The 12,397-nt window shown below is 35.8% G+C and overlaps 1 protein-coding gene across 12 annotated transcripts in view; it reads right to left on the reverse strand.

Annotated features, from left to right (window-relative positions):
• The window catches only part of MLIP (muscular LMNA interacting protein), a 416,101-nt gene that overhangs the window by 166,437 nt on the left and 237,267 nt on the right, over window positions 1-12,397 (reverse strand). For 10 of the 12 annotated variants that reach the window (XR_013487007.1, XR_013487006.1, XM_078155316.1 and 7 more), the window contains 4 exons: window positions 11,376-11,441; window positions 11,209-11,292; window positions 11,018-11,077; window positions 8,344-8,388 (listed from right to left, as the gene is read on the reverse strand). Coding sequence is in view for 10 of the 12 variants with exons in the window: in XM_078155316.1 (XP_078011442.1) it covers window positions 8,344-8,388; window positions 11,018-11,077; window positions 11,209-11,292; window positions 11,376-11,441 (255 nt within the window). In the remaining 2 variants the exon portion in view is untranslated. The remainder of the gene's footprint in view (window positions 1-8,343; window positions 8,389-11,017; window positions 11,078-11,208; window positions 11,293-11,375; window positions 11,442-12,397) is intronic. The other 2 variants (XM_078155315.1, XM_078155317.1) reach the window with 2 other exon arrangements.

A 12,397-nucleotide genomic window follows, 5' to 3' on the forward strand; every position in this document is an offset into this window, starting at 1 on the left:
TGCCTAGAGTCATACAGCTAGTGAGTGTTATGTGTCTGAGGCCAGATTTGGACTCTGATCCTCCTGACTCCAGGGACAGAGCTCTCTCCACTGTGCCACCTAGCTGCCCCTATAGGAACCAGTCATTTATAGTGTATTGGAAATATCTCAAAACTGTAACTCCTTTTCAGGATTTAATACCATTTTATAATAATAGGGTAAAAAGAGGAAGAATGACACAAGAAATTTTTAATATTAACCTAGAGATGATCAAAGGGTAAACCAAGGAGAATTCAAATGGGACATGATCTGGCTAAAAATATGGCAGCTTTATATCTGCTGAGGAGAAAGAGACACAGGAATGGAGTCAATCTGATGGGAAAAAAAAGCATTGTCAAGTATAAATTAGCTTGATGCTCAGAAGCCTTAAATAGAGAAAATAACACCCCTTTCCAGATCCTGGCTCTCATTCTTTCCAAAATACATACATACAATTGCTCACATACACACACACACACACACATGCACACACACACACACACACATATGCATACCTAGTACACAGGTACTAGGCATATTTGAGAAATTAAGACTCATTATTGATGTTCCACTCCTTAATACAGGATATCCCCCAAGTCTGTGCCCTTTGCCTTCTTCTTTTCCCATAGCATATTGTTTTTTCTTTCTTAGTGATCCTACCAGTCCCCATGAGTTCAATTATCATATCTAGGCAAATGGCTCCAAAATCTCTGAATCCAGCCACATCTCTCTCCTGAGCTTTATCGATAATTGCCAGCTAGACATTTCCAAATGCATATCCATAGACATCTCAAACTTCCTAAAATGGAATTCATTATGTTCTTCCTATATTATGAGTTCTTGACCTAGGATCAATGGATACCCCAGATAGATTTCAGAGGGTCCACAAACTTAGATGGGAAAAATGCACTTTTATTTTCCCTAATTTTTGGTTTGCTTTCCAATCCTGTGTGTTTTATTTAATGCATTTATAAATAACATTCTGAGGTGTCTATAGGTTCCACCAGACTGCTAAAGGGGTCCCTGACATAAAAAAAGATTAAGATCCCTGCCTTATACACACCCCTCTTCCCACCTTCCCAATTTTTGCACAAAGTACAACCATATTTCTAGTCCCTCAGGTTCCCAACCTTGAAATCTTTGTTGACTCTTCCAACTTTCTCACACAGCCTTCCACTGGCTGAGAATCTGAAGTGGCTCCCTATTGCCTCTAGAATAAAACAGGACCTCCTCTGCCTGGCATTTGAAACCCTTCAAAACCTGGGTTTGGCCTATCCAGGTTTATTGAAAGTCATCTTCTAACCCCTTCACATGCACCACATACTTTCTGAGTTTGTGTACATTGTTTCCAAATCCCTTTTGTTTTCCTGGAAATCTCAGCACATCTGAGTAAAGAGTACAAATCTTCATAGTCATAAAGTCATAAATTAGGACTGAAAGGGAATTTAGAGATTATCTTGACTAATTGCTCCCTCCTCCTCCTTACAATTGAAGAAACTGAGATTTAAGAAAGGTAAGTGACTTGCGTAAGGCCACATATAGTTAGTAAGTGGCAACATTAGGAGATGAACTAACTTTCAGTAAAGTGGCAGGGAGATGTATGAAGATGATAATGTTGGAGAAGTGGAAATGTACTTAGCAAATTAGCAGTTTATCTATTTAACCAAGAATTTATCATTTGTATGTATAAATGAAAATCTATTTTAGAATCTATTGTAAATATATCATATACAGTTTGTAATGTTATTAACAAAATTAGTTGTTGTTCAGTGGTTGTTCCATCATGCCCAACTCTTCATGGCCCCATTGGGGGTTTTCTGGGCAAAAATACTGAAGTGGTTTGCCATATCCTTCTCCAACTCATTTTACAGATGAAGAAACTGAGGCAAACAGAGTTAAGTAACTTGCCCAGGGTCAAACAGCTAATAAGTATCTATGGCCAGATTTGAACTGGGGAAGATGAGTCTTCCTGACTCCAGGTCCAGCACTCTAGCCACCGTGCCACCTAGCTGCCCCTTATAACAAAATAACACACTGATAATTCTTGGAAACCACACACTTCCATCCTACTGAAGTTTTGATATTCCCTTTAAACTCATTAAGATGAGGTCTTACCTGTGTTTTTTTTTTTTTATTATGAACCACTTTCTCTACTTTATTTCTATAGGGATAGAGGCCAGACCTGGGATTGCATTGGTATAGAGAACTCCCAAAGGAGGAAATTCCCTCTACCCACACAGGTGTGCAGACACCTTCTCCACACCTTATAGTCTTAAAGGGCTGCCTAGAGGTGACAGGTGACCTGCCCAGAGTCACACAGCCGGCACATTGCAGAGGCAATATTCGAAGCTACATTTTTATGACTTAAAGGCTAGCTCTCAATATACTACATGTTGCCTTCTTTCTCTGGCACTTAAAAAACAAACCTATTAGATACAGAGTTTGAAGGTAATTCAGACTACTTGTATTTTTTTTTCTTTTAAAAGGAGGATTTTTGGATCAATTATACATGCCAATAACAACAGTTTTTCTTATCTTTTAAATGAGATAGTGGTTCCAGATTGCAAGTAAAATTAAATTTCTTTCATAGTAGGTGTAAATAGATTCAATAATAAGCATATCCCAGGAACAAAACCTAATCCCCAAGGTGGGAGGGGAAGGCAGAAAAGAGGGAAAGGGAGGGCAAAAGAAGGTAAGAGAAGGGAAGGGAAGAAAGAAAAAAGTAAGAAGAGGAGTATAAAGTGAAATAATTTAGAATACAAATACAACTCATTTAAATATACATGGGCCTGGCTTCCTGGAGTTTTTGTTTTTCTTTTGTTTTGTATTTTCCTTGTTAGTTTTTCTTTATTTTTTTTTCTTCTCTGTCTTTGTATCCCCAGCACTTAGCACAGTGCCTGGCAAGTAGTAATTACTTAATAAATGTTACTTAACTATCTCTCCCTGCTGTCACCAAATAGAAGATGAATGACTTTTTGAAGGAAATGATAATCTATTGGCCTAAAAGAGTTCTTGTACCTCCCTAGGAGCAAATTTATTATAAAAGAATGACATACATATTTGGACTCCATTAATTCAGAATTTGTAATTATGAAGATTGAAGCTGGGTTGTAGGATCCCATCACACCATCTTTTTCAAAGGGGCCACTAAGCAAATTAAGAGAGATTATATAAACAGAATAAGGAAGAAGATGATTTAAACCATTTTACTTGAATGAACAATTTTCAAATTCCTTCAAGTACTTAGTTAGCATCCTCTTACATAGGAACAAGAGTTATATTGATTACAAGTTTTTCTTTTCCTGTCAAGCAAGTTCTCTGTAGATTTCTACCAAAGCACATCTTGTTCATTCAGTTTTAGCTGTCCTATACTTAACATAACAATTTTACTGTTCCTTTAAAATTATTTAGAATTCAGACATTTTACTAACTCAAAGATTCCTTGTTCCCCATTTAGTCTACATCCAACTTCACAAATGAAAACTAAATGAGATAATGTATCTAAATTGTTTTGTATTGCATTTATCACTTCCTTTCTTCCTTCCTTCCCTTCTTCTTTCTTCCCTCCCTTTTCTTTTCCCCTTCCTTTCTTCTTTCCTTCCTACCTTTATATTTTCCTCTTTTCTTCTTTATTCTTTTCTTTCTTTTTTCTTCCTTCTCTTTCTCTTCCTCCTCCTATTTCTTTCTTCCTTTCTTCTTCTTCTTTTTCTTTTTCTTTTTCTTCCTCTTCTTCTTCTCCTTCTTCTTCTTCTTCCTCTTCTTCTCTTCTTCTTCTTCTTCTTCTTCTTCTTCTTCTTCTTCTTCTTCTTTCCTCTGTCTCTCCCTCTCTGTCTCTCTCTCTCTTTCTTTCTGTCTCTCTCTCTGTCTCTGTCTCTCTCTCTCTTTCTCTCTCTCTGTTTCTCTATCTATCTATCTATCTATCTATCTATCTATCTATCTATCTGTCTATCTATCTATCTCCTGCAGGTAAGAGTGTCTAGACCTAAGATTTCGTCGGTGTGGGGAACTCTCAGTCTGGCAACTGCCTCCATTAATACAGTTCAGCAATACTATATGTACCTTTATGCTTAGAAACTTCCTTAGGTCACAGAGATGCTAAGTGACTTGCAGAGTCACAGACGAAAGACTAGAAACAAGTCCAGCCTTCTGTTTACAAAACTGTCCTGCCTCTCTATGCAGCTCATAAAATGCTACATAAATATTAGTAGTAATGGTAATTGTAGGTGTGATGGTGTTATCAGTAGCAGCAGCAGTAATAGAAATTGAAAATATACTCTGAATAGTGGTCATAATTAATAAGAGGTGTGCTTGAGCTGTAAGCAGATTATTAAATTTTCAGTATAAGCATTTATTCCTTGGAAATCATATAATGCTACAAATCAGGGCTTGAGTTATTGTTTTGCTGATTATTAAGACTTAAGAAAGTGATGGAGAAACTGTTAATAACAGAGATTAAACTTAAAAGTGTGTCTTGTTTGAACATGTTTTTTGAGAGCAAGTTGTTAAACATTTACCAGAATACCCCTGAATCTGACTCATCATGTAAATAAATGAAGTAAAATGCAAACATCTAGGTAAAGAAGAGAAATAAAAGCTGACATTCTTAATGCCCTCTAAAGTGTACAAAGCACTTCATGTAAATTATCTCATTTGATCTTCACAGTAATTCAGTCAGGTAGGTGCTGTTATTATCATCTTCATTTAAGCGATGAGGAATCTGAAGCTCAGAGAGGATGACTTGCCAGGGTCACACAACTGGTAAGTTTCTGATGCAGGGTTTGAAATTGTCTCTCTTCACTCCAAGTACAGGGCTCTTTTCTTTTGAACCACTGCTGCTTCTGGACCTGAATGACTCAAATAATCACTGCTATGCAATAACCAATATTTTCTTTTAATAGAAAAGAGACAAGCTCTCAAAAAGGCCCCAGAAAAGAGAGAAATTATGGCTGCAAATAGCTATCACTATACTACTAACAAATGCTAATCCTTCTGAGAATATTGGGAATTCAGATAAGTACACTGTTACTTTCCAACCCACCAAAAAGGCAACTTTGCAAATAACTTTTGAAATTAGAAAAATAAATCACCATTTTTTGGTCAGTGTTCCTGTAAGGGCTAAATTAAAAATTAAGTTGGAATGATCTAAGATCAACAGATTTTCTACTGAAATTTTAAAGTCCTCTAGAAGATGATGATTCTATAAACTCTCTTGGTAGTCAATGTTAATTAGTCATCATGTCCTCTCAAGTCCAACTGCACTTTCTATTTTTACAGTTTAAGTCAGTTTTCTTTTGTTGGGCCCCTTCTGTGGCTCTGGAGATGGTAAGCTGCATGATCTTGCAGTTTGATGTTAACATAAATATTTCTGCACAGCTTACGACACAGAGACCCAGCAGGCTCACACTCTGAAGATATTTAGCTTTAAAATGTTGAAAAGAAGCTGATGAAAAAAATAGTTTATCATTTTCTCAGGCTGCTTATTTATATATTGAGATGTTTGGTGGGGTTTTTTTATTTTCTTGGGAGATGAAGAAAGGAAAGTATAGGGATATGGGTTTGTTAAATTATTGATAAAATAAAGTTAATCAAGTCTCATCTAGTGAGACAGGACAAATTATAAAGCAGCTAGAACTATTAGGAGCTTACCAAGGTACTAGTAGTAATAGTAGTAGTGGTGGTGGTAGCAGTAGTAGTTATTGTTGTTGTTGTAATAGCATTTTGCAGTGTTTTAAGGCTTGCAAAGTACTTTACAAATATCATCTCATTTGATCCTTATCACAAGAACCATAAGAGATAGGTGCTATTGTCATCCCCATTATGCAAAAAAAGCCACTGAGGCACAAAGACATTAAGTGACTCACCCAAGGTCAAAAAGCTATTAACTTCTTGAGAACAGATTTGAACTTAAGATTTTCAAGTCCAAAGCCCTATGCACCATACTGTAGTGGCCCACTAAAATAATCAAAATATTGGCATCTGCTTGATATTTACCAATGGTCAGTTACACAAAGTTCGAGTTTTATTCTAACATTCAGAGGAAAATTCCATTCCCCAAACTTCATTTTGATAAAGTATGCTCCGAAAGGTACTAAGCATCACACAGAAAACACAATAAACATAGCAAGATGCTGAACTTTGCACATTGTCTAAGAGCTGACCATAAGAGAATCTGGTTTTTGTGTTCCAGCACAGAATTCTCTTCAGTATTCTTCCAAATGATGTGTCACAAGCCATGATTCAAATGTCAAGCCAGGAGAGAGAAGCAGAAGCAAAACTGTTCATTCAACAAACAAGGTTTCATCAAGGTCAGGAATCTCAACTGCCTCAGGATTCATACTTGCTTTTAACTATGCCACACCTGCTCAATGACTCAATGTCAGTGCTGAGCAATCCAAACACTGTTCTAACATTATGAATAAAATGTTAACTTATTCTGATCAGTTTTGATAACTTATTACCAAAAAAAAGAATTTTATCTAGGTTCTATCTACATGCAATGAAATAACACTGTCAAAAGCAGTCCAACTCTGACCTTTAGTCAGTGACAAAAGGTCACACTTGCAGTTTTCTAGAAGGAATACTCTGATTGGAGCACCCTCTACATGGATGCCTGATTGGTTTAACCAAAATAATGACTAGAATTCAGAGCAGTACATGGACTCAGTAAGTAGTTGCCCATTTAACAATAAAAAGCTTCTAGAAGCAAAAGCTTCTAAGGACTGCCATTAGTGGAGAGCTTATCTTTATTCTATGATAGTCCATTCTTAAAGAGACTTTGCAATTCTGTCATTAAACCCATTTTATCATGTGCTTTGAGGGAGCTACAACTAAAGCAGAAAGCTGTACATTATAGCAATCTTAGATTCAAAACATGTTAGAGCTGGAAAGAACTTCAGAGGTAACTTGACCATGGTCAGACACTCAGGAAGAGACAAACTTCAACTAAAGACTTCTCGATTTAAGACATCACATCTCTGTGTTGCCTCTCCCTAGAGCAAGAGTTCTTAACTTGAAACCTTTGACAGTCTGGAGAAGCCTAAGAGCCCTTCTCAGGATGTTTTTAAATTCGTACAATAAAATACATAGAATTATAAAAGAAACTAAGTCTATTGATATATAATTCAAGAGAGAAAGAGATATATACCTAGATATGCACATACCTTTAAGCATATATATATATAGTTATAGATATAGATAGTTATATAGATATAGTTATATGTGTATATACATGATATATATATACATAAGTATATAAATATATATATATATGTATATACATGCACACATATATATAAATATATATATATATATATATATATAATATGTATATACATGCACACATATATAAGTGTATGTGAACTCATGATACCTTAGAGCTCCAGATCTTATGACTATGAGATCACAAAGTACAAGCCCTCTTCAAGGGCAGAGACTTTTACATTTTTTTCTTCTTTTTAATCCCCAAAGACCTAGCACAGTGCTTGATATATAGTAATGGCATAATGAATGCCTGACAAATGGAATGGAATCCTTTGTGTTTCTATACCTGCCTACAGGCAGCTACCAGCTCAATTCAAAAGGCGCATTGCTTACCTGTAAATAGTTAAACCCTGTCCAAAAGCATAAAAACATGAATGGTCCTTCAAAAACCACTGAATTGCCAACAGCTAAAAAGGATTATTAGCCAACCAATATGACCTTGTGTACACTTACAATAAGCATAGTCAACAAAAATGTTAAGAACCATCATCCAGACTTTAAGAACACTTTTTTTAAAAAATAAAAAGTCAGGAAGATATAATAAGAGGTTTGGGGCTGGCTTTTGTTGCTTTTGTTTTTCTAACTACCACTTCTTATATGAGATAATTGAATAGGGATAAGAACTGGACCTATGATTTTACTGGTATAGAGAACTCCTAGATGAGGAAATTCCTTCTACCAGTGCAGGTAAGCAATTATTCTACAATCTATAGAGTCAAATGGTTGCCTGAACCAGTGGAAAGTTAAATATCTTAACCAGCACCAAATAATCAGTATGTATCAGAGTAAGGACTTAAACCCAAGTTCTCCTGACTGCAGACCTCTGGTGATCCCTCCCTCTCTCTGTATCTGTCTCTGATTTGGGAAGGGATTTATTTATCAAAAGGTTAGATCTATTGACACTAATGATTTTGAATGTCTCTACGCACTTTCCCCACATATGACCAAGGTATAGTAACTAGGCCGGTTTCCACACATGTAAGAATAGATTTCAAACAATATAAATAAAAATACAACCACATTCTTCTACGAAAAATAACAAGTGTAATTAAAAAAGGGACTTACATATTTTGTTTCTCGACCAGCTGCTCTCGGAAGAGTTGCAGGCATCTGCATTCAAATAAAGATAATCACACAGATGGAACAACTACAGAAACAGCAATAGCTCAGTTTATTTTGTTTCAATCCTTTAAAGATCATGGTTCCACTATAGTACCTTGTACATAAGTGATCAATACTGAATGAATGATAGGCATCTGCATATTTCTCATAGCTTCCCCACACACAAAAATAAAAAAGATCTGTGAATTCACTAACATGAAAATCTCTCTACCAACATGGATCAAAACCCCACTGTGATTTAAGAGATTAAGATAAAAGAGACTGGCAGGAGCAACCCATTAGGAGACTAAGAATATATAACTTATCTGTGATCATGTCTCTAGTAAGTCTCAGAGACAGGATTTGAACCCAGATCTTCTTGACTCCAAATCCAATGCCCTGCTTTTAAAGTGCACTGCGTCTTACTCTGAGCATTTTGGTTTATACATTTAAAACTATTACCATTTATTTTATTGCTCTGATTAAATAGGATCAGAAATAGGATCAGAAAAAGATATCAAGATTACTACTTTGAAGGTAAAGAGTTAATCTAGTTTCACTCAGGTTCAAAGATTTTGGAGAACAATATAGAAAAATGAAACATCACAAATATCATATTTTTGCCCCAGCAATTCTGCTGCAAGCATCCTATACCAAAAGCATCACAAAAAGAAAAAAAGAAGGGCAGGGAGGTGTCCTATCTTTAAAAAAAAAATTGATAGCTATTCTATTTGCAATAGCAAAAAAATGAGAAATATGTTTAACAATTAGATAATGTCTGAATGCATTATGGTATATTAATGTAATTAGGGTATTTCCAAAATGACAAATCTGAAATATATAAGGAAATATTGAAAGACCTATGTGGAGTGATGCAGAGTGAAATCATCAGAATTAGATTGGTTTACACATTGATAATGACTACAAGAGAAGGAAAAAAGAGAAAGAGAGGAAGGGGGAAAGAAGGGAGAAAGGAGAGAAAGCAAGGGTGGAAAGAGGAAGAGGGAAACAAAGGGAAAAGGGGCAAGGGAAAGAGCAAGGAGGAAGGGCCAAAGATAGAAGAATTCCAGACAAATCTAGAAGGGCACATAGAGCAAAAATCTCTTACTTGCTTGTATGTCGATTCTTTAGGTTTTACCTCATTAAAACTTCAGTGGTTTGGGTAATATTTTGTCCCTTTTTTTTTTTGCTTTTTTATATGATTTTTTTTATTTCATTTATTAATTTTATAATGATAATGTATAAAGATTGAGATAAATCTCTGTAGCCAAAAGGAGGCATTGTACTATGTTTGATGATTTAATGGGGTATGCCAACCAACAGCTTTCATATTTAAGCAAAATCAATTTCTCTTTCTCTTTTTTTTCTCTCTCTCATTTGCTCTTGCTTTCCCTTGCTCACTCCCCCACATATGCTTAAATAGATGCATATGTGTTTGAATAAAATAAGGAGACTAGATAATGAAGTCCATAATATTTAGAAAATCCTTTTTATAATATTTGTTGCTATTGTTTAGTCACTTTTCAGCCATGTCTGATTTTTTGTGACCCCTTTTGGGGTTTTCTTGGCAAAGATACTAAAATGGTTTGCCATTCCCTCTCTAGCTCATTTTACAGATGAGGAAACTGAGGGAAGCAGGGTTAAGTGACTTGTCCAGGGTCACATAGCTAGTAAGTGTCTGAAGCTGGATTTGAACTAGGGAAGGTTATTCTTCCTAACTCCAGACCCAGCACTCTATCCACTGCACCATCTAACTGTCCTCTCCTATAATATATACAACTGGCAAAAGGCATTTCTTTATGTTATTAGACTTCATCTTCACACACAATAAGGTAGGTTTAATAAACTCATATCAACATTTCCTAGGAAAAGGAATTACTATCCCAGTTAAGGGCAGCTCTAGTCTATAACCATCTATCCAACACCATCTATATACTACTTAAATAAGAATCATTAGTAAAAAGATGCATACAGGCTGACAATTAAAAACAATGTATTTGAAAGAACAAGCAGATTGGGCAACACAGGTATGTTACCCATCAAATGTTAGCACAAATGTATGTATGTATATGTGTATGTATGTATGTATATGTATGTAGATATATACATGCATGTATATACAACTATATGTGTATATATATTATATATGTGTGATTTTCAGAAAACAGCCTCTTATCTCAAAAACAAGCCCCGCAAATGACTTCAGAATAAGAAGAAATTCAAATCTTCTCTAAAATCTGAAGAATTCAAGATTGCTGGAAAACTTAACCATCATCTCCTTTTGAGCTAAGTGGCAACAGAGTAACATCAGACAGTCAACAAGGCAATACACACACACACACAAGCCCCTTGACATGCAATAAGTTTTGGTTTTCCATGCTAACATTTTGTCTTATGGACATAGTGCAATAGACTTCCTACTTCTGTATTTCTAGAGTAGTCTATGTTATTACACACATATGTTACACACATATTTGTTTGCATAAAAGTCTTAAGCATGCATGAAGCAAGTACTTCATCCACTTTTTTCTTCAGTGTCAGGCAGGTAGTAACTGTGTGATAAATACTTTTGGACTGGTAAGTCAGAAAGGATAACACATGGAGGTGGTTAGGTTAATTACATGGAAAACTCACGTACTTTTTTCCCATCAGAACCCAATGATGTCTGCATGGAACTTGAAGGAGAATCTGAAGGATGCTAGGGGAGTAAAAGAGGGGATGGGGGAGGTGTACAGGATGTGATGAATGGTGCCATGGTAAAGGAGAAATGAAGAAAAACAGAAACAAAAACAAATATTTTGAATTAAACAGTCTAGTCTAAGGCATTACCAGGGACAAGGATTCCTGTAAGACCTTATCAATGGCAGCACAGAGCTCTTCAGTTTGCTGCCTGAGCTGTGCGGGGGAACACAACTGGAAAAATCGAAACCAGTCACTGGGTTAGCACCATGCTTTGGGATTCTAGACCAAAAGCCCAGGAAATTTGTTATCATTACCTCCAGATGCGAGTCTAATGTGCTGTCCTTGGTGATCCTTTCTGACTTGGCAGGTTCATCTAGTGCCTAATGACAAACAAAATATTTTTTGATATGAGATTTCTATCAGAAATAAATGTCATGGCCAAGTTTCTTTATCTAGGACTTCAAAGGAATCCCCAGCTGTGAGAGGGAAAAAATTTCAAAAGAAGCCTTATACCTCAACCAGATTCTTCAGATATCAAGGTTGTTTTTTTCCCTTGAAACTTTTTTTTTAAATTCATTGAAGAATTCCCTGACTTAAAGACAGTTTCTCATGTGGAAGCAATTTCTTAGATGTAGTTCATAGAATTTCTCCAGTGGGATTGTAAAGTCTTACCTTAAAGTAAAAAAAGATTGGTTAGTGGTGGTTTTTAAATAGATATTCAAGAACTTGGAAAAAATGCATGGTCATATTGGACACAGGGATGACCCTAGAGTCAAGAAAATTGGATTCAAGGCACGTGCCATGTGATCACTAGCAAACGTCTTAACCTTTCAGTACCCTATTCAACTCTAAGCTATAACCTTGGTTACAGACAATTTACATTCGAGGAAAGGGTCTCTATACTTGGCATTCCCTGGATAGATGAAATCACAGGTAATACAAGAACTTGCTCATCCAAATTGTCCCGTAGGGGGAACCACTGACTCCATGGATGAAGTGTTCATACAAAATACGTTTGATTTTTTTTTTGATTTTGGAACAGCTTTCTGGGCCAATTTCTAAGAAACAATAGAAAATCAGGCTTATTAATTTATATTCATACCTTGTTTTTAGCCCAAAATAATATGACTCAACTTGATGAGGTACCTTGCTCAACAGTCTGGCTATGAATGAATGAAAAAATGAATAACCTTTGGCTATTTCTAAAAATCAAATTCATCCTCAGAGCATGAATATTGGCCAGATGGAGATTATTCAAAATAAAGTACTTTAGCCTGAAAGACCTCCCAAAGAGAAATAGAAAGGGGTGGGGACTACTTAACTAATGAGATAACTA

Source organism: Phascolarctos cinereus, unplaced genomic scaffold (genome assembly GCF_003287225.1).
Source record: "Phascolarctos cinereus isolate Bilbo 61053 unplaced genomic scaffold, phaCin_HiC Scaffold_5;HRSCAF=322, whole genome shotgun sequence".
Taxonomy (NCBI): Eukaryota; Metazoa; Chordata; class Mammalia; order Diprotodontia; family Phascolarctidae; genus Phascolarctos; species Phascolarctos cinereus.